Raw genomic sequence first — 23588 nt, 5'->3', positions numbered from 1 at the left:
AAGGTAATGGTGCTCCATGCAGTCATGCTGGCCACATGACCTTGGAGGTGTCTACTGACAACGCCGGCTCTTCGGCTTAGAAATGGAGATGGGCACCAACCCCCAGAGTCAGACATGACTGGACTTAATGGCAGGGGAAACCTTTACCTTATGTGGTAAAATGTGTGTTACTTGTAGGATTTGGATCTCAACCATTCAGAACAACCCCCATTTTAACAAAACGACTCCAGATCTGTAATGGGTTTTCATATTTTTATTTACAAATGACATCATTTCAATATTTGTTGCAGTGATATCAGAGAATGATTTGAAGGGGGGGGGATATGACAAATTGTTCTGGCAGAAATATTAGCAGTCGGGCAATCAAGGAAATGGCCAAGAAAACTTTTTACAGACATGGTTTCAATGTATCCAACATGTAAACAGTGCGAAATCAGATCTTCAGGTACCTAGTAGATAAAAGCCTTTTGGACAGGAATATTCTCCTAGAATGGGACAGAAACATGAACAGAGTTTATGAACAATAGGTTAGAAACTGTTATATTTCTTTAAGATAAAGGGATGTCTATTTTAGCATGAACTTTTCTATTGCATCTAAAAATGTTGGTTGATATCCATGAAAGCTCAAGCTAATACACAAACCAGTTAGTTGTAAAGGTGCGACCACATTCCTTTTTTCCTCCCTCTCCTGTCCTTTTCGAAGAGGCCACAAAGCTACTGGGTGTACTAATTATTGGTTAAATTATACGTTTCCGAACTCAAAAATGGAAAACGGAATGTTGGAGGGCAGGAAAAGAGATTTAAAGATGGGCTCAAAGCCAACCTTAAAAACTTTGCATAGACACTGAGAACTGGGAAGCCCTGGCCCTTGAGCGCTCCAACTGGAGGTCAGCTGTGACCAGCAGTACTGTAGAATTTGAAGAGGCACGAATGGAGGGCGAAAGAGAGAAACGAGCCAAGAGGAAGGCACATCAAGCCAACCGAGACCGAGAACGCTTTCCACCTGGAAACCAATGCCCTCACTGCAGGAGAAGATGCAGATCAAGAATAGGGCTCCACAGTCACCTACGGACCCTCCAGTACACTGATCTTGGAAGACTATTCTACTCGGACAACGAGGGATTGCCTAAGTAAGTAAATTATACAGTAATAATGATTAATTATTAATGCAGTAATAATAATTATGATTATTATCTCCCCAAGGGGACTCGGGGTGGCTTACAGTACAACAAGAAAAAGAATTTCAGACAAGGAGAGAACTACAGGAACCGCCCTCTGGAATGAACATAAAAGCAACACAACTGGCTTACCTTAGGAACCAGAATCAAATGCTGAATTAGAAAACACACCAGGTACTCCCAAATCACTGAAAGACAACAGATACATATAGTGGTTATTCTAAAGCTGGGGTTGCAACGAAGTCATAAGAACCATCTCCTGCGAGGCATTTTCCTTCTGTTAGCATCTTGATAGTTTCAAATGTGTCTTAATATACAAAACACAATTCTAACACACACTCCACACCCCCATTGGCTGCTAAGAAGCATTTAAAAATGTGGGGAAAGGGGATCCGTTTGTAATTTGTCTATTTCCGCAGTAGTGAATCTTTATTTTGGAAACTGACATAGGATCGAGCAGGAGCCTTTAAAGAGATGAATTGGTGAAAACAGGCATTTCGGCTATAAGAAAAAGTAACTGCACTCTAGCAAAAGAAGCAGGAGGTATCTGAGAGACCACTGGCTTCTGATCTTGGTAGATTTCTTTTGCACGATTTGACATTTGCTTTCAATACGAAATTTGGTTATCTACTACTATTGTATACCAACCTTCAATGGTTGAGGTGCAGGGGAGGGGGAAGCTGTTAAATGACTGAGCTACCTTCTACACTGCCATATAATCCAGATCATCAGAGCAGATTATCCACATCATCTTCTTTGAACTGGATTATATGAATCTAGACTGCCATATAATCCAGTTCAAAGCAGATAATCTGGATTTTATATGGCAGTGTAGATGGGGCCTGAGTCAAACATACAGCCAGCCCTTCACATTTGCTGATGTCAGGAATAAGGGAGCACCATAGAGAGAAAACCATTCTAGAAATCTGATTCAAGGAGATGTTGACTATAGAGTCAGGCTCTGGAACAGATTGCTGGAGAGAATATATTAATCAAATCTGCAAAAGTTAAATCCACAAATATGGAGGGCCAACTTCTAAGTGAGGATCCTTAGGAAAATAGTGTCCATCTGGTTAAGCAGAGTTTGACTCATGGATAGCATCTCTGGATGGATCTGCACTGTCCTACAGCCCAGTATCTCATCCCAGATTATCTTCTTATCCCAGATTATCTGGCAGTGTAGACTCATATAATCCAGTTCAAACCCTAAACGGTTCTGGCCCAGACTACCTGTCCGAACGTATCTCCTCTTACGAACCATCATGAAGTTTAAGATCATCAGGAGAGGCCCTGATCTCGATCCCATTGCCATCGCAAATGCTATTGGTGGGGACGAGAGACAAGGCCTTCTCGGCAGTGGCCCCCTGTCTGTGGAACTCTCTTCCCAGAGACATCAAACTGGCCACCTCCCTCCTGTCTTTTAGAAGAAAACTGAAGACTTGGCTATGGGACCAGGCGTTCGACTGGTGAAGAGCGGCAAGTGGAAAGAAGACTTAGGCAACTCGTGAGAATGAACTAACCCAGACTTGGATGTGGTTTTTAAATTAATGAGTTTAATTAATTGTTTTAATGAACTGTTGTAATGTATTTGTTTATTGTTTATTATGGTGATGGCATCTTACGGTTCTTGTTGTGAGGAAGCCCTGAGTCCCCCCTCGGGGGTGAGAAGAGCGGGGTATAAATATATGAAATAAATAAATAAATAAATAAATAAATAAATAATAATAAATAAAGCAGATAATCTGGAATCAGATCCTGGGATATAGAGCAGTGTAGATTCAGCCTCTGACTTCCCATTCAAGAACATATAAAGATTAGATACCTGGTATGGCTCAGGAGTGTTTTTCTTTCACCTGATCAGAGTCAGATTTTCCATTGGATGAAGAATAAGAAAGAGTGTGTAAACAAGAGAGAGAGAGAAAGTGAGAGAGAGAGAGAAATCAGATTTGAATGGTTAGAACAGATAAAAATATCGCTGAGAATTTTGACAAAAAGGACAATGCTACGATAGAAAACTAAGTTATGTTTCTATCTCATTCACCACATTCTGAAAGAACTAAATGCAGACCTTTCATCTCACAACGATCTTACAAGATAGCTTGCTGCAAAAATGGGCAACTACAGCTCTCCAAATATTTCTGGTGTACAACTCCTACCAGCCTTGGCCAGCATAGACACAACCTCATCTGGAATACTGTATCCTGCTCTGGGCACCACAATTCAAGAAGGATATTAACAAGCTGGAACGTGCCCAGAGAATGGCTGTTCTCCAGGATTTCTCAAAGACAATCCAAATCCTTGATAGACTCTAGCTTAGGCTATATGTGATTCCATCTGAACACGAGGAAGAACTTCCTGACTGTGAGAGCCGTTCAGCAGTGGAACTCTCTACCCCGGAGTGTGGTGGAGGCTCCTTCTTTGGAAGCTTTTAAACAGAGGCTGGATGACCATCTGCCAGGGGTGATTTGAATGCAATATTCCTGCTTCTTGGCAGGGGGTTGGACTGGATGGCTCATGTGGTCTCTTCCAACTCTTTGATTCTATGATTCTATGAATTCTTATAGGGCTTGGTTTCCAGACCTCTTACCATGTTGGTCACCATCTCTTAGGGCCCTTCTAGACAAGCCCTATATCCCAGGATCTGATCCCAAGTGTTCTATTTATCCCAGATTATCTGGTAGTGCGGACTAATATAATCCAGGTTAAATAAAAAATATGGGATCAGATCTTGGGATATAGGGTCTATCTGGAAGGGCCCTTAGAGTGTCAGGCCATAATATTCTACCCAACCATTTTGAGGACAATCTAACTTATGAAATAGCTATCCGCTATTTCTGTTTTGTAGGGACTTACTAGAGTCAGTTTGTGCATCACATAAAATGACGTGATAGTAGAAAGCTTAACTGTACTACTCCAAATTGCAAGTGAAGAGGAACGTCATATTTTCCAGCAACACTCTCAAGACACACTACTTTTAATAAACACATCCAATGAGATCTACACTAGGCATGTGCAATCCATGGCTCTAAAGTCCTTACAAATCTAAAGTTCTGGTGATGAAAACTAGGGGGCGCTGGTGCTTTGCTTCTACAGTGTTGCTAAAGTTCTGGTGGTGAAACTTTCAGAACTCTAACACAACTTTCAAAATTTCATTATAAATGGCAGTTCCTAATAGGTTCTGTCATAAATATCACCAATAATGAAATAATAATGAAATTTTGAAAGTTTTGTTAGAGTTCTGAAATTTTCACCATCAGAACTTTAGCAACACTGTAGAAGCAAAGCACCAGCGCCCCCTAGTTTTCACCACCAGAACTTTAGTTTTGTATGTGGTTCTCAACCTAATGTCACGACCCCTTGATACAGTTCCTTATGTTGTTGGGACCCCCAACCATAACATTATTTTCATTGCTATTTCCTAACTGTAATTTTGCTACTGTTGTGAATCATAATGTAAATATCTAATATGCAAGATGTATTCTCATTTACTGGACCAAATTTGACACAAATACCTGATACACCCCAATTTGAATACTGGTGGGCTTGGGGAGGGGGTTGGTTTTTGTCATTTGGGAGTTGTAGTTGCTGAGATTTATAGTAAACCTACAATCAAAGAGCATTTTATACTCCACCAACGATGGAATTGAACCAATCTTGGCACACAGAACTCCCATGACTAACATAAAATACTAGAAGGGTTAAATGGGCATTGACATTGAGTTTTGGAATTGTAGTTCACCTATATCCAGAGAAGACTGGACTCAAACAATGATGGATCTGGACCAAATTTGGCACAATACTCAATATGTCCAAACATGAACACTGGTGGCCTTTAGGGAAAATAGACCTTGACATTTGGGAGTTGTAGTTGCTGGGATTCATAGTTCACCTACAATCAAAGGTCATTCTGAATCCCACAAACAATAGATTTGAGCCAAATTGCCCACACAGAACCCCCATGTTTTCTGGTGGTCTTTGGTGACCCCTCTGACACCCCCTCGCAACCCCTCAAGGGGTCCCAACCCCCAGGTTGGGAACCACTGATTTAGAACCATGGATTGCACATGCCTAGTCTATACTAAACCTTTATCTCCAAAATAAGGATTTAGAAAGCACCATGCTTTGTTAATTAAATGCTAAACTTTCCAAATTATCACTCAGATTCTGAAACGGTGATGGCCAGGATTTTTCCACCTTCTTCTGCTTGTTATATAAGGGAGGTCACATAGCCTAAGCTGCAAGTTAACAAGATTTCTAAAATAGAGGAGAAATAAAGTGTGTGTGGAAAAGAGTGGGTTTCTTTACCTCTTCTGTTAAGACGCTTGATCACCAAACCTATCAGACCCCCAGACAGTGTGAGGGCAACAAGAGATGCTGCAACACTACCAGTATAGAGCAGAACTTGCTTGAGAAAGGGGGCTTTCGTTTCTGAAATTAATAGTAAAAGCATTCATTAGAGACAAAGCAAGTGAATTAATGGTCAGATCTTCTAGTCCAGTATTTATTTATTTACTTCCAACATTTCTATCCCGTCTTTCTCCTTGCTGGCTCACAACTGTCCTTGCCGGCTCACAACCTGCAACAATTTGATGCCGCAACATAAGACAGATATGCTTCTGGCTAGGGTGCATCTACATTCTAGAATCCATGCAGTTTGACACCACTTTAGCTCCTAATGGTATGGAATCATTGGAGTTGTTGTTATATAAGGTTTTTAGCCTTCTCTGTCAAAGAGTGCTGGTGCTTCAACAAACTACAACTCCCAGGATTACACTCCATAAATTCTACAATGCAGATGCACCCTCAGCATTTTGGCTCATTTGACAGTTTCATGCATCCTCATATTTAAAACATCACTATCAAAATAACTTTTAATGCAATTTTAAGGCTTACATCAGTTGGAATTCTCATTACAGTTTTTTTCTCTTTACATGGCTAACTACCGAACCTTGCATCCTGTAACAATGTTTTGAACAAACATAAAGACAACTTTAATACATTGTACTTAATCTAAATTATCTAACCCAGTTTTTCTCAAACTGTGCTCCTCCAGATGTTTTGGGCTGCAGCTCCCAGAGATCCCAGCCAGCTTATCAGCTGTTAGGAATTGTGGGAGCTGAAGACCAAAACATCAGAAGGACCAACTAGTGACCATCACTTTTAAAAACGCTGAAAAACACAGTGGAAGAGACTTAAAAGCCAAAAAATAAAATAAAAATCCATGCACAAAACCACATATATATGCAAACACACATATAGTTCGGAAACTTCAACTAGTCCAGCGAGCGGCAGCCAGATTGCTCACTGGAGCGACATACAGGGAGCATACCACCCCCCTGCTATGCCAGCTCCACTGGCTGCCGATTCAGTTCCGGCAACAATTCAAGGTGCTGGTTTTGACCTACAAAACCCTGTATGGTTCCGGTCCAGTGTATCTGTCCGAACGTCTCTCCCTCTACGTCCCACCTCGGAGTCTGAGATCATCTGGGGAAGCCCTGCTATTGACTCCACCACTGTCACAAGTGAGGCTGGTGGGGACGAGGAGCAGGGCTTTCTCAGTGGTGGCCCCTCACCTGTGGAACTCACTCCCGGGGGAAATCAGGGCATCATCATCCCTCCTCGCCTTTAGGAGAAGGGTGAAGACTTGGCTATGGGACCAGGCCTTTGGGCACTCCGACAATTAAATCAGACAACCAGGCGAGTAAGACCAGCAGGATTGATGAAGTGGAATGTAAAACGAGATCTATGAGTAGTGAACGCTGACCATGTAAGAGGAGAATCTGGGTTTGTATTTGGTTTTATTGATTTTATTGATTTTATGGTTATAATGTATATTTGGTGTTAACTGTGTATTGATGTAATTTTGTGTTGATTGTTTTTGTGATGCAGGCATCAAATTGTGCCTTGCTTTTGTAAGCCGCCCTGAGTCCCCTTCGGGGTGAGAAGGGCGGGGTAAAAGAACCCCAAATAAATAAATAAATAAATATATACACATACACAAATCTACACACAACCAAAACACAAATAAATATGTAATGTTCATTTGTGGGATTAACATAACTCAGAAACCACTCGACTGGGCCACAGCAATGCGTAGCAGGGGGTGGCTAGTATAACATAAAATGTTAAATGTCACAAACAATGTTATCTGACACAGTATTTGATTTGAAAGAGCACAGTTTTCTCAGGCAAATTGACAGTAGAGTGATAGTATATCTCATGGTGCAAGTTTCAATCTTTGTTCATGGTGAGACTGTGTTCCTCTTCTCATGAGCTGGTCGTTGACCGTCATAAAGTGAAATTGACTTACACACATACACACATAACAAATATCCCATTTCTGCATCTTGAAATACACTTGCTTCATTGTATGTTGTTTGTTAGTAGATACTCTCCACATTTTTTCACATCTCACATAAATTGCAAAGCTTGGAGGAAGCCAATCACATTTGGTGGATCAAGAACCCATGTGATTCTTCTTTTTTAACATACAATAGCATCCAAACTAAGGAATGTATTTACCTTGACAAAAAGGCATCTCAGCAGACCATCGGGCATCAGGTTGGCACTTCATTGTACTTGTTCCATTGAGAATGTAGCCCTCGGCACAGCGGAAGTGACATGTTGATCTATAGCCGAAGAAGCCCAAGGGGTGGGAGCAATTCATCCTCATATTCTTTATATCCCTTGGCTTGGGACACCTTTGGACTATGGGAAAGAGGCAGGGGAACAAAAATGAGGAAGCATCACATCGGTTTTACCCACTGGATTAAAAAAATATATTCGGAAGATTCTAAACACAGCACTCTAGTACTTGGATACATGGTTTATTAAAACTTGAATGACAGACAACTGTATCATCACATTGTATGTACAAACAAGACAATTATGTCTAATATATGAAATGTATTGAAAAATGCTTGTTATGTCCTATGTTTCTACTCAATAGGGCTTGGAAAAGTGTATTTACGAATGCTAGCTCTCTCTCTCTCTCTCTCTCTCTCTCTCTATATATATATATATATATATATTAGGGCTGGTCAATTCGTTTCGTTAATTCGTAATTCGTTAAAAAATTCGTTAATTTTTGAATTACGAAACGATTACAAAACATTTTTTTTAACCTGGAAGTGTTTTTAAATATCGAAACGGCAGGCGCCAAAAAATTTTGTATTTCCGTCCATTTCGGAAATACGTAAGATGGCCGCCTGCCAATGCTTGCTGAGAGGGGCGAGCGAGAGGGACGAGCAAGCGGCGAGCGAGAGGGGCGAGCGAGCGGCGAGCGAGAGGGGCGGAAGCACTCTCTCCTGACATTTCACCCACATCTATGGCAGGCATCCTCAGAGGTTGTGAGGTCTGTTGGAAACTAGGCAAGTGGGGTTGATATATCTGTGGAATAATGTTCAGGGTGGGAGGAAGAACTCTTGTCTGCTGGAGCGAGAGGGCCCGCCAGAGTGAGTGCCTGCCTTCCCTCCTTAATAATAATTAATAATAATTAATCCCTATTCTACTAAATTAATAATTAAATTTAAAAAATATTTAAAAAATATTGAAAAAAAAAGGGCGCCATCTTTATAAAATGTTTTGTAAATATTTACGAAATTTCGTAAATACCGAAACTTTTTTTTGGGAAAGTTTTGTAATTATTTTAAATATCGAAACAAAAAAAAAACCCAATTACAAATCGATTTTAGAAACAAATTTTTGCGTTGTTACCCAGGCCTAATATATATATATTGTGAGATGGGCATTTAAGGATGGAATTAGTGGGGAAAAAGCTCTCACACATTCCACTAAGATTTTTTGGTAAATATAAAATAATGCAATCAAGCCAAATGTATCCACCAGTATTGGCTGTCAAAGTAATTATTGTTCTGACCTTCACAGACTGGTTCTGATCCTGTCCATTCTCCCTGAGCCATACAGTTAAGCATCTCCGATCCAACTCGAACAAATCCCACATCACAGGAAAAGGCACAGCTGGAATTGTATGCAAAGTATCCATGAGGATGAGAGCAGTTCAACTGTCCATTCTTAGGAGCATGCAGCACTGGACACATGGAAGCTGGAGGAGAAGATAAACTTTAGGGGAAAGGTCCAGATTTTCTTTACAGGCAAAAGAGTATAAGTGAAGGGGAATATATTCATGAATACTAAGGGACCATGTGATGAAACCACTTTAACTGCCATGGCTCAGTGCTTTGGTATTCTGGAGATTGCAGCTTGGTGAGATACACACACCCTTTGACAGAGAAGGCTAAACATCTTGGAAAAATGACAATTCCCATGATTTCATAGCACTGAGCTGTAAAACTCCGTTCATTCTAGAGTGTAGATACGCCACAGTTGGCCAAACAACATCAGAGTGTGGTCAAGACAACGAAAAACATTCATGAGGTAGATCAAGCAAGCTAGGAGAAACTCCAGTGGTTGACCTTGCCTGAGCCTAATGAAAAGAATAAGATCCCATCCCTCCTAGTCTTTCGTCCTTTTCTAGTTTTAACTCAGTTTGTAGCAACTGATGTAAACTGAGTGCAAAGAAAGAAAGAGGCAAAAGGCACTGAAAAGGCACCATAAAAGTGAGAGAACAGAGGATTAATTAATCGGGACTGTCCATACCAAATTGGACAGCTGGAGGATACTTGTGAGAACGACACTAATTTGAGGAATTGCTTCCTCCACTCCTTTTGATGCCCAAATGAGCAAGATTCTACATCTTAAATGCTGGGACTTTCTAGGCCCCTTCCACACAGCCAAATAAAATCCAGAATATCTGCTTTGAACTGGATTATATGGAAATGTGTTGTTGTTGCTGTTGTTCATTCGTTCAGTCGTTTCCGACTCTTCGTGACTTTATGGAGCAGCCCACGCCAGAGCTCCCTGTCGGTCGTTACCACCCCCAGCTCCTTCAAGGTCAATCCAGTCACTTCAAGGATACCATCCATCCATCTTGCCCTTGGTCGGCCCCTCTTCCTTTTTCTTTCCATTTTCTCCAGCATCATTGTCTTCTCTAAGCTTTCCTTTCTTCTCATGATGTGGCCAAAGTACTTCATCTTGGCCTCTACTATTCTTCCCCCCATCAAAATCCATATAACTTTTGCGTGATATTGTTTTATACTCTTGTACCATTTATGTTATATACTATACTTATAGTGCCTTGTAAGCCACCCTGAGTCCCTTTTGGGAGATGGTGGCAGGTATTATTATTACATTTTGCCCCCAAAACTGCCCTCAAATTAAATATGAGGTTGACTTATACATGAGCATATACAGTACTTTATATCACCATTTCTGGGATGCACTGACCTTTACAGTGAGGCACTTGTTCAGTCCAGTTTCCTCTAGCCAAGCAATCCAGCACTCCTAATCCAACAAGCTGAAATCCCACACTGCATGAAAAGTTGCAGCTGGAGCCATATGCAAAGTTTGCATGAGGGTGAAGACAGCTGAGATGGCCATTGTCTGGCTTCTGTAGAGCTGGGCATTTGGTTGCTGAAATACAAAAAATAAAGTGCACAATTACAAATGGCAACAATTCGATGCCTTAACAGTCATAACAATTAAAAATATAGCAAACATAAAATACCATTAAAAACATCAACATACAATATAGAAATATAAAAGCGTACAAGCCTTAAAACATTGTCCAACTACAGGGTATGATTTCCTCTAGCCCCTTCTACACTGCCCTATATCCCAGAATCGGATTTGAGTTTATCTGCTTTAAACTGGATTATATAAGTCTCCACTGCCAGATAACCTGGGATAAGAAGATAATCTGGGATCAGATCCTGGGATATAGGGCAGTGTGGAAGGGGCCTCAGATGATTCAAAAGAGAGTTTCCAGCACTGACCTTCGCAGAAAGGCGGCTCCTCAGTCCATGTTCCTACATCTGAACACTGAAGCTGCTCTGCTCCAATTTGTGTAAACCCGCTATTGCAATAGAAGACACAGCTGGATCTATACATAAAGTCTCCATATGGATGAAAGCAGTTAAGTTGTCCATTCTCAGGGGCATCTAGTTTTTTGCATTCAATAGCTAGAACAAAAGAAAATATGGTTGGGAAAAGGAACTATTTGCAGCAACTTGAGTTCTCTCATCCACTGGAGAGGGTGAGTTCAGGTATGACATGATATATTGTGCATTGCAGGGGGGAAATGGAGCCAGCTATTGTTACTATATGGCAGCCATACTGATGGTAGAACAGAAGCTCTCCGAAGCTCTAGGTGCTCTTACTGCCTACTACAGGGAAAACCAGCTGATCCCTAACCCGTCTAAAACACAGACATGTGCCTTTCATCTTAAGAACAGACAAGCATCCTGAGCTCTGAAGATCACCTGGGAAGGAATCCCACTGGAGCATTGCAGCGCACCCAAATACCTGGGAGTCACTCTGGACCGTGCTCTGACCTACAAGAAGCACTGCCTGAACATCAAGCAAAAAGTGGGTGCCAGAAACAATATCATACGAAAGCTGACTGGCACAACCTGGGGATCACAACCAGATAGTGAAGACATCTGCCCTTGCGCTGTGCTACTCTGCTGCTGAGTATGCATGCCCAGTGTGGAACACATCTCACCACAGTAAAACAGTGGATGTGGCTCTGAATGAGACATGCCGCATTATCACGGGGTGTCTGCGCCCTACACCACTGGAGAAATTACACTGTCTAGCCGGTATCGCACCACCTGACATCCGCCGGGAAGTAGCAGCCAATAGTGAAAGGACCAAGGCAGAGACATCTCCAGCTCATCCCCTGTTTGGGTATTAGCCAGCACGTCAACGACTTAAATCTAGAAATAGTTTTCTAAGATCTACAGAGACACTCGCTGGAACACCTCAGCAAGCGAGAGTCCAAAAGTGGCAGGCTTGAACCCAGCACCCCAACCAATGGCTGATACCAAATGAGAGACTCCCTCCTGGGCACACAGAAAACTGGGCGACTTGGAAGGCACTGAACAGACTGCGCTCTGGCACCACGAGATACAGAGCCAACCTTGAGAAATGGGGCTACAAAGTGGAATCCTCGACATGCGAGTGTGGAGAAGAGCCCTGCTACATGCACAATGGAGGACCTTCTTGCAGCAACACTGGAAGCACTGGTCAAAGGACATTTAACCAACTACCAAACTCACAAGTTTTGTATTTGTCTGTTTGTTTGCTTTGTTCTGTTAGAAATGTAATATAATGGACTGGTTGCTCTGACATGACAAATAAATAAGCTATACTGAAAATATCATTTCTAAGACCCTGACTCAGCTTACATTCACCACAAATATAGACACAGGAAGGAACTTGTTACAGTAAGTCGTAAAAGGATCAAGTGTGTGTGTGTGTTAAAGAAAACCTTATGCTGTTAATTATTATGTGCAGCTGCTAATGTAGGTCAACTAGTAAGTTTGGACCACACCTGGTGAGATATAACAGTATGATTTTTAGAATACAGTTCAGCTTCTTCTCTGAGGAGCCTTTGCTCAAGCATTTTGATCAACCATTTCTACTGCTCTCATTTGGATGAAGATGAAGAAGCCTTATTCTGTATTGCTTACAAAGACTATGTAAGTTTGTCGCACTGTTTGTAACATTGCAAGTTTATATTTTAACTCTGCTGATAAGAGTAAAGTTTTTCTATTCTTTTTCCTCTTGCCTGGGTGCAATGTTATTGTGTCTTCTGCACTGGACTTGACTGAAATATGCTTAAGGTAAAGGTAAAGGTAGTCCCCTGACATTAAGTCCAGTCATGTCTGACTCTGGGGTGTGGTGCTCATCTCCATTTCTAAGCCGAAGAGCCAGCGTTGTCCGTAGACACCTCCAAGGTCATGTGGCCGGCATGACTGCATGGAGCACCGTTACCTTCCCACCAGAGCAGTACCTATTGATCTACTCACATTTGCATGTTTTCGAACTGCTAGGTTGGCAGAAGCTAGGGCTGACAGTGGAAGCTCACGCCGCTCCCCAGAATCGAACCTGCGACCTTTCGATCAACAAGCTCAGCAGCTCAGTGCTTTAACTAACTGTGCTACCGGGGGCTCCTGAAATACGCTTAGCGCAACAGAACTTACCATACCTTGACATGAAGGTACTGGAGCACTCCAGTTCCCAGTTGCTAAGCAATGGCTTGCCTGTATTCCAGTCAAATTAAAACCAGGCTCACAGGAAAACTCACAAGAAGACTGGAAAGCAAACACGTCAACTGGATGAGAGCAAGTCATGCTCCCTTTCTCGGGCCTCTGCAGACTGTGGCACTGTACAGCTGAAGGTGAAAAGTTATATTTTATTAACAAAGAATTTCCAGATTTGGTGACACGTCATCGTATTTTTTTTGCCTAGAAATAGTTTCAATTATCTCTTCTGCATATGAGCTAATAATGGTCTTCATTTATTGATAACTATCCTGGTGCTATTTCTATTGTCAACATTTGTTCTGTCGCCGCTGGGCCTATAGCTAGTTGACTTTAGATATAGGATGTGTAACCTTTACCCAGCGGGAAGCCAGGGGCCCTAGGAAAAGTTCTCAGAGGCTTCCTTTACAAAAGGAATCTTCAAATGGCTTAAAAGGTACAATGAAGTCTTTTATTAATGAATCAAACAGGAATTGTAAAGCTTTCTTGGTAAAGTATCAGTTTTCTCAAACTTGTCCACAGGGAACAGGCACTATCTTCAATAACTTTCTTCAAAGGAAAATTCCCCTTTTTAACTTCTCCCAAGGCTAACTAAAATCCAACCCTCACTGGTGTGGACTCCTCTGCCAGGCCGAACTGCTTCTCGAGACACTGAGAGGACCTACCAGACAGGCAATGGATGCTCTTTAGAGTTTAATGCTGTCTTCCTGGAAACTCCCAAGGCTGTAGGAAGGAATCCCTGGAGTTCTTAGGAGACTCTTAAAGCTGTGGGAATGCTTCCTTGGCGTTCTTTCCCTGGAGCTCTTAAAGGCTGAAGCCTTTGTACAGGGGAAGTAAACACATCCTATACATTGGCTAACCTTGCTGTGACTGACTGGAAAAGGCTCCCTTCCCTCCAAAGCCTGGAAAGGGGGCGGAACCAGGGAACCCAATGATAATTGACAGGTGGCTTGCCCTATGAATGCAGCCAAAAGAAGCCACCTATCTGCAGAGTCCCTGAAACTTAGAACTATAAACAAACACTCAGTGCAAAGCACAAAATTGGAGCTCCTGGATCAGCTGTTCCAGAACAACATTGACTTTCACATAAGGGTGGTTTCTTTTGGGAAATGGACATTTCCATAACCTTTTGAAAAATGGCTTTCATAACCTTTTGGGAAAACCAGAAATCTTCCTGAAAAGAGTTAAAAACTCGCTTGTGTCAACCTTCTCCTTAGTGGTAAATATCCACTAGTATTCATGCAAGGCAACTTAGGTTTCTCAGCTGTTAGACGGAAATCCCTAGATATCTCTTTGAACTGTCAGGAACAAAGATATGCCAATGCACAAAACAGCAGAGTTTCAGAAGTGTTCTTTCAGTTGCCCAAAAAACATCTACTCTCCTTTAAAACATCTTGGTTTAAATCAGTGTCTCTCAACCTGGGGGTCGGGACCCCTGAGGGGGTCGCAAGGGGTGTTAAAGGGGTCACCAAAGACCATCAAAAAACACAATATTTTCTGTTGGTCATGGGGTTCTATGTGGGAAGTTTGACCGAATTCTATTGTTGACGGGATTCAGAATGCTCTTTCATTGTAAGTGGACTATAAATCCCAGCAACTACCAATTCCCAAATGTCAAGGTCTATTTTCCCCAAACTCCACCAGTGTTCACATTTGGGCGTATTGAGTATCCGTGCCAAGTTTGATCTAGATCAATCATTGTTTGAATCCACAGTGCTATCTGGATGCAGATGAACTACAACTCCAAAACTCAAGGTCAACGCCCATCAAACACTTCCAGTATTTTCTCTCGGTCATGGGAGTTTTGTGTGCCAAGTTTCGTTCAATTCCATCATTGGTGGGGTTCAGAATGCTCTTTGATTGTAGGCGAACTATAAATCCCAGTAACTACAACTCCCAAATGACAAAATCAATTCTCCCTCCAACCCCACCAGTATTGAAATTTGGCATATTGGGTAAGGTAAAAGTTTTCCCCTGACATTAAGTCCAGTCGTATCCAAGTCTGGGGGTTGGTGCTCAATTTCTAGGCCGAAGAGCTGGTGTTGTCCATAGACACCTCCAAGGCCGACATGACTGCATGGAGCTCCGTTATTGGGTATTTGATCCAAATTTGGTCCAGTGAATGAAAATACATCCTGCATTTCAGATATTTTCATTATGATTCATAACAGTAACACAATTACCATTAGGAAGTAGCAACAATAATTATGGTTGGGGGTCACCACAACATGAGGCGCTGTATTAAGGGGTCGTGGTATTAGGAAGGTTGAGAAACACTGGTTTAAATCATGCTCTCAAGAAACCAAAAATAAGTAGACTTGGGAAAATTTGCATAGTTGGTTTACTAACAAACTTAATGTATTCAGCATACAGGTACTTTGCATATCAATCCAGTTACAGATAGATTTGAAGTATTGTTGAAGGCTTTCATGGCTGGAATCACTGGCTTGTTGTAGGTTTTTTGGGCTATATGGCCATGTTCTAGAAGCATTTTCTCCTGACATTTCACCTGCATCTATGGCAAGCATCCTCAGAGGTTGTGAGGTCTGAGGATGCTTGCCATAGATGGAGGTGAAACGTCAGAAGAGAATGCTTCTAGAACATGGCCATATAGCCCAAAAAAACCTACAACAACCCAGATTAGAAGTAGTTTCTTTGTGTAGGTAACACAGGACATCTTTCTTATAATCAACAGTCCGTAGTCTAAAGCAGTGGTTTCCAACCTTTGATCATCCAGTTGTTTTGGACATCAAGTCCCAGAAATCCCACTCAACTTACCAGCTATTACGAATTGTGGAAGCTGAAGTCCAAAACACCTGGAGGACCAAAGGTTGGGAACCATTGGTCTAAAGCAGTGGTTCTCAACCTGAGGTCCCCAGATGTTTTTGGCCTTCAACTCCCAGAAATCATAACAGCTGGTAAACTGGCTGGGATTTCTGGGAGTTGTAGGTCAAAAACATCTGTGGACCCCAGGTTGAGAACCACTGGTTTAAAGCATCTCTCTGTTCTGATAGTGTAATAGAGTCTCTGTTCTCTAAACCATTCTGCTTCTGCTGACTTCTAAAAGCATACTGTTTCTAAAATGGAGTCTGAGTCCTGAATAGTCCCAGATCGTATGGTCTGCAGTCCCTTCCACGACATAGAGTTAAGGAAAAATGCATACCAGTACACACATATACAATACAGTAAGCAATCTGAATTATATACATAATAAATTACTAGTGTAGGAGGCTTGTAGAAGGTTGCTGTTTCTCACAGTTTCTTCGTCCACATTTCTAGGGCTGTGCACTGAAAGCACAAGTGGAGCCATACATGAAATCTCCATATAGGTGAGAACATTCCAATTTTCCATTCTTAGGAGCTTCTAGTTTGTTAGTTAGTAGATGCTCTCCAGATTTTTACAAAGCTCAGAGGAAGCCAATCTAGTGGGTCAAGAGCCTATGCGATTCTTCTTTTTTAAATATAATGCCATCCAAAGTAAGGATTATAGGTATTTACCTTGACAAAAAGGTATCTCAGCAGACCATCGGGCATCAGGTTGGCACATCATTGTACTTATTCCATTGAGAATGTAGCCCTTGCCACAGCGGAAGTGACATGCTGATCTATAGCCGAAGGAGCCCAAGGGGTGGGAGCAATTCATCCTCATATTCTCTATATGCCTCGGCTTGGGACACCTTTGGACTGTGGGGAAGAGGCAGGGGAACAAAATTGAGGAAGTATCAAACTGGTTTTACCAACTGGAATAAAAATATATATTCTGAAGATTCTAAACACAGGACTCTAGTACTTGGATACATGGTTTATTAAAACGTGAATGACAGACAAATGTATTATTACCACATATAAACAAGACAATTATGTCTATAATGCGGAGTTCAATATTTCATTAAGAAATATTCATTTTGTCCTATGTTTCTACTACTACTATGTTTCTACTACTACTACTTCGACTATGTTTTGTACTATGTTTCTACATCTTTTAATCCGGTAAGGCTTGGAAAAGTGTATTTAGAAATATATATATGTATATATATATATATATATATATATATATATATATATATATATGTATATATATATTAGTCATCACTTATCATATCTGTTAGCAGAAGGAAATTAAACTTGGCAGCTAAGTGAGTGTGCGATGGGCATTTAAGGATGGAATGAGTGGGGGAAAAGCACTCACACCTTCCACTAAGATTTTTTGGTAAATATATAATATAATGGAATCAAGCCAAATGTATCCACCAGTATTGGCTGTCAAAGTAATTATTGTTCTGACCTTCACAGACCGGTTCTGATCCTGTCCATTCTCCCTGAGCCATACAGTTAAGCATCTCCGATCCAACTCGAACAAATCCCACATCACAGGAAAAGGCACAGCTGGAATTGTACGCAAAGTATCCATGAGGATGAGAGCAGTTTAACTGTCCATTCTTAGGAGCCTCTAGTTTGGGACATTCAATAGCTAGAATGAGAAAGACAAAAAGACTGATGAAAGAAAGCACTACTCTACCCAAATTTTTCCACCTCCTCAGTTGTATCTACTCATTGTATGCCATAGAACATCCAGATTATCTGATTTGAACTGCATTATATGCCAGTGTAGTCTCATATAATCCAGTTCAAAGTAGATAACATGGATTATCTACTTTGATAATCTGAATTATATGACAGTGTAGAAGGGGCCTCCAACATACATTTCAAAGCTCCTTCAGGCCTCACTCTCATGATAATGCCTGATGGTATTCACAGGAGAGACAGAGGGGCCCATAGATATTGTGCCCTATTCTTTCTTCAGAACTAACAATCTGGAGGAAAAGCTAAACAGATAAGAGCAAATAATATAATGAATGAAAGAAAATTGGGACAAAATAATGCTGTCTTTATAACACACAGACACAAACATTATGAGTTTGACTTGGGGAAAAAGTAAAAAAAATGAAAAGATTGGAGAACAGACGTCATAAAACCCAAAGAGCAAAAATGGAATTTAAGCACACAAGTATTTATTTATTTACTTCATTTATATACCGCTTTTCTCAGCCCTTAGGCGGCTCAAAGCAGTTAACAACAGCAATTTCAATGCACACATTACAAAACAATTGAAGCATTTAAAAACAATAGCATAACAACAATTAAACATCGATATAACAAATCATTCGCGTCTCATCAATAGAATCAGAATCCAATCTCATCATCCGTTATTCCGTGTTCCTTGTAATCAATTACACTGCCTAATCGAATGCCTGTTTGAACAACCAGGTCTTCACTTTCCTCCGGAATGCCAATAAGGAGGGGACTGATCTGATATCTGTAGGGAGGGCATTCCACAGTCAAGGGGCCACCACTGAGAAGGCCCTGTCTCTCATCCCCGCCAGGTGTGCCCGTGATGCTGGCAGGACCGGGAGCAGGGCCTCGCTGGATGATCTTAATGTCCTAGCTGGTTCCTAGGAGGAGATGCGTTCAGACAGGTAAGTCGGGCCAGAACCGTTTAGGGCTTTATAGGCTAAAGCCAGCACTTTGAATTGTGCCCGGTAGCAAATTGGCAGCCAGTGGAGCTGGCGCAACAGAGGAGTTGTATGCTCCCTGAGTGCTGCTCCTGTTAGCATCCTGGCTGCCGAGCGTTGGACCATTTGAAGCAAAAACTGAAATCATAAGAGAGAGAGAGAGGAAGAGCGAGGCAACTCACACTCAGACTTGACAGTTGAAAAGTGGTACAATTCCTTGATAAATAACTAGCTGGTTAAAGAATTGCACAAGCACACGAAACCACAATGACAATTATCTACTTCTTTTTTCCCAGCGTGGTAGTTTTACGAAAAGATGACAATCAGGGGACAATTAACACAAAGTACAACAATTTACTGGACCAAGATGAAGAAATATTTGGATATAATTAAGAAATCCCTTGTTAATTGTTTTTTGTTTGTCTTCGCTATTTCATGCAACTGCTGCAAAAGTATTCACATGCCATGTGAAGTAAGACACTCTGACAATTAAGCTGCCTTGCAACACAATGCAAAAACATTATCTAGTTCCAGACCAATAAAATGTCCTTACAAAGCATGTTTATGGAGGATCCTATTGTGTAAGGAGCTGTGATGAACAATAGTGGTTTACTATATCTATCATGCTGAAAAGAATAGCATCTGTTCAATGGATTAGAGTCTGTGGATATGCCCTAATTCAACTATATTTCTTTCTAATATTCTCCAATTTTTTTTCAAGACCTGCTACATGCAACATATAATTGTCCTTCTTTAGGGATCCCTTTCAAAACTATGATATTATATCTCTGTGTGTGAATCATATATATCTATCTATATCCATGGCTGGATGGCTCTTTGTCAGGAGGGCTCTGATGACATTTTCTTGCCCTGGGGTTCTGTGTGGGAAGTTTGCCCCAATTCTATCGTTTGTGGGGTTCAGAATGCTCTTTGATTGTAGGTGAGCTATAAATCTCAATAACTACAACTCCCAAATGTCAAGGTCTATTTCCTCCAAACTCCATCTGTGTTCATATTTGGACATATTGGGTATTTGTGTCAAGTTTGGTCCAGATCCATCAGAGCCCTCTGGATGTAGGGGAACTACAACTCTCAAACTCAAGGTCAATGCCCACCAAACCCTTCTAGCATTAACTGGGGCTTATTTTTTTTTTTTTGGTAGGACTTATGATATGAGCATCCTGAAAAATCATGCTAGGGCTTAATTTCCAGTTAGGTCTTATTTTCAGGAAAACAGGGTATAACCATTTGTAAGCAGCACACACAGAGGTTCCTTTCTTCTCTTTTTATCTACCTCAAAACTCAGTGCAAAACCTCCAGCAGTAAAGACATCCATCTTCAATGTTTTATATCACTAATTCTTGTGAAGGTATGTGTCTAACAAGAGGGAGGAGTAAGAAAAGTACAAAACCTTGGCAAACCGGGGTTGCATTTGTCCATTCTCCACGTGCTGTGCACAAAATCATCCCTTCTCCAAGTAAAGAAAATCCCTCATCACAGTTGAAAGTGCAGTTGGACTGGTACTGAAATTCCCCATGAATATGGAAGCAGCTGCTATTTCCGTGAGCAAGAGCCTGCAGGGGCTGGCATTGAACACCTAGAGAGAAAGCAGGGTGGAGACAGACAGCAGTTAATAGTGGAAATGTTTTGAGATAGATGTTTAACTTCCCGTAGTATGTACTGACTGGCTATGTGCAGTAGATCCATCTTGACCACTGGAAACCCATGTGGATGTGTGGCTTGGAGTACACTATGTAACACAATTTTTATTCCTGGGTTATAAATGTCAATTTCTAATTACAGTAGAGGCTAACTTATCCAACCTTTGCTCTTCCAATGTTCTGTATTATCCAACACAGTCTCCCTCCTGCCTGGATCCAATACTGTTTCAATACTTTGCAATTTTTCGATGCTAAATTCGTAAATATTGTAATTACTACATGACGTTACCGTGTATTGAACTGCTTTTTCTGTTCATTTGTTGTAAAACATACTTAATTGGTACTTAATTTATGAAATCATAATGTAATTTGACATTTAATAGGCTTTTTGACATTTAACATTGGGAATTTTTTGACATTGGGAATTCTGACTGGGCCACGGTGGCCCACGCTCTGGTTACATGCCAAATAGATTACTACAATGCTGTCTACGTGGGGCTGCCTTTGAAGACTTCTCGGAAGCTCCAATTAGTCCAGCGGTCGGCGGCCAGGTTGTTAACTGGAGCTGCGTACCACTCCTCTGTTGCGCCAGCTCCACTGGCTGCCGATTAGCTTCCGGGCACAATTCAAGGTGCTGGTTTTAACCTTTAAAGTCCTGAACGGTTCTGGCCCAGATTACCTGTCCGAACGTATCTCCTGCTATGAACCATTGCGAAGCTTAAGATCATCAGGAGAGGCCCTGCTCTCGATCCCACCACTCTCGCAAACACGGTTGGTGGGGATGAGAGACAGGGCCTTCTCAGCAGTGGCCCCCCATCTGTGGAACTCTCTCCCTAAGGACATCAGGTTGGCCACCTCCCTCTTGTCCTTTAGAAGACAACTGAAGACCTGGCTCTGGGGCCAGGCATTCGATTAGAGGCCAGCGGCAATAGGAAAAGGAAATTTGGATTTTGCAACATGGATTCTCCCGGCTCAGCTTGATTTTTACTGACACATTAATCTATTAATTTATTCTTAAATTTTACTGATGATGTACAATGTTTTAAAATGATTTTATTGTGAATTGTAATTTTTATGGTATTTATGCTGTTAGCATCCTCTGATGCTCATGTGAGGCCGTGCTGAGTCCCCCTTGTGGGGAGAAGGGCAGGATGTAAATATATGGAATAAATAAATAGAATAAATAATAGGCTTTTCCTTAATCCCTCCTTATTATCCAACATTTTCGCTTATCCAATGGTCTGCCGGCCCATTTATATTGGATAAGCAAAACTCTACTGTAGCTCTATCATAAAAACAGGGAGAAATGTTTGTTAAACATAGAAAAGTGTATTAAACATGGAAAGTGTATTAAACTGCAAAAACTTTGTTTTTGTGGGACATCCCGCAACACATTTTGCTCTAGTTTTTCAAAGAATATCTTGTAGAATCCCAACCACTTCAATTGAGTTTGTGGCAATCACAAAAACAAAGTTACTTTCAAAATAAGTATTGTGCAATTAAGCAGGAAATAACACTTTCAAACCAGGAACAGAACTTTTTTTTCAAATTTTGTTACATAGTATGACCAGAGATCAGCTTTTTGTGGACAACTATCATTTACCCCAGTAGTTCATGCACTTGGAACTTCCTGATCAGACATTGATTTATTGTTTGAACTGATTGATTTCTATTCTGCCTTTCTCCTGAGATGTTCTAAAATGAATCCAAAATTGTACCTAGTACAAATTGACTCAACCATGCCCGTAGCCAGGATTTTGATTCGGGGGAGAGGGGGCTGAGTTAGATTCGAGTTAGGGGGCTGAGGATCTACCCTAGCAAACCTTTTGTATCATTATCCCAATACTCCCATGCATATGGGATATATTGAGCATGGTGATCAGATCATGATATGATTAAACATTACAGTAAATAATGTACCAGTAAGGCTTTCTTGCGGACCACCCTGAGAATTTGGGGGGGGGGCTCATGCCCCTCAACCCCCCCCCCCCCCAAGCTACGGGCCTGGACGCAACTTAATTGCTGATCAGCAGCCACTAGCTCTCTATATAGCTGCAGACGCAGTCCTTGGAGTTTGGTGAACAAGAGACCATGTTTTGCTGGCATTTTTGGTACTAGTTACAGGACTGAAAAATGCTTCAGATATCCTTCTTTGAATCCCACCACTGGGTATGAGGTTGGGGGAGTAGGACTTCTATTGTTTATCGAATGCCTGCCCCACAGAGATCTGCTGTTGTTGCCTTCATTTTGATTTCATATTCAATATGGCTTTTTATTAAACATTTGGGGACTATTGGATTTACTAACTTAGGCGTTAAAAAAACTATCATAACTTGCTATAGTATATTTTCGTTATAAGTAAAAGTAAAGGTTTCTCCTCGACATTAAGAACAGTCGTGTCCGATTCTGGGGGTTGGTGCTCATCTCCATTTCTAAGCCGAAGAGCCGGCGTTGTCCGTAGGCACCTCCAAGGTCATGTGGCCAGCAAGACTGCATGGAGCACTGCTACCTTCCCACCAAAGCGGAGCCTATTGATCTATTCACATTTCCATGTTCTCAAATTGCTAATATCTATATAAATAAAAATGTAATGTTCGTTTGTGGTATTGACAGAACTCAAAAACCACTGGACAAATTAACACCAAATTTGGACACAAGACACCTAACAACCCTTCACTCAACAAAAATTGATTTTGTCATTTGGGAGTTGTAGTTGCTGGGATTTATAGTTCACCTACAATCAAAGAGCATTCTGAACTCCATCAACGATGGAATTGAACCAAACTTGGTACACAGAACTCCCATGACCAACAGAAAATACTGGAAGGCCTTGGTGGGCATTGACCTTGAGTTTGGGAGTTGTAATTCACCTACATCCAGAGAGCACTGTGGACTCAAACAATGATGGATCTGGACCAAACTTGGCACAAATATTCCATGTGCCCAAATGTGAACACAGATGGAGTTTGGGGTAAATAGACCTTGACATTTTGGAGTTGTAGTCACTGGGATTCACAGTTCACCTACAATCAAAGGGCATTCTGAACCCCACCAATGACAGAATTGGGGCAAACTTCCCACACAGAACCCCCATGACCAACAGAAAATACT

The 23588-nt window shown here is 41.3% G+C and overlaps 1 protein-coding gene across 1 annotated transcript in view; it reads right to left on the bottom strand.

The window, feature by feature from the left end:
• Positions 1-238: 238 nt before the first annotated feature.
• The window catches only part of LOC132774345 (P-selectin-like), a 44791-nt gene continuing 21441 nt past the window's right edge, over positions 239-23588 (bottom strand). The window contains exons 8-19 of the mRNA XM_067467659.1: positions 20228-20413; positions 17589-17774; positions 16802-16987; positions 13249-13434; positions 11033-11218; positions 10485-10670; positions 9058-9243; positions 7701-7886; positions 5484-5606; positions 3001-3031; positions 1311-1366; positions 239-485 (exon numbers count right to left, since the gene is read on the bottom strand). Coding sequence (XP_067323760.1) covers positions 1312-1366; positions 3001-3031; positions 5484-5606; positions 7701-7886; positions 9058-9243; positions 10485-10670; positions 11033-11218; positions 13249-13434; positions 16802-16987; positions 17589-17774; positions 20228-20413 — 1697 coding nt within the window. The 3' untranslated portion in view covers positions 239-485; position 1311. The remainder of the gene's footprint in view (positions 486-1310; positions 1367-3000; positions 3032-5483; positions 5607-7700; positions 7887-9057; positions 9244-10484; positions 10671-11032; positions 11219-13248; positions 13435-16801; positions 16988-17588; positions 17775-20227; positions 20414-23588) is intronic.

Source organism: Anolis sagrei, chromosome 4 (genome assembly GCF_037176765.1).
Source record: "Anolis sagrei isolate rAnoSag1 chromosome 4, rAnoSag1.mat, whole genome shotgun sequence".
Taxonomy (NCBI): Eukaryota; Metazoa; Chordata; class Lepidosauria; order Squamata; family Dactyloidae; genus Anolis; species Anolis sagrei.
Note: the sequence above shows the minus strand (reverse complement) of the source record. Positions and strands in the feature narration are given on the sequence as shown.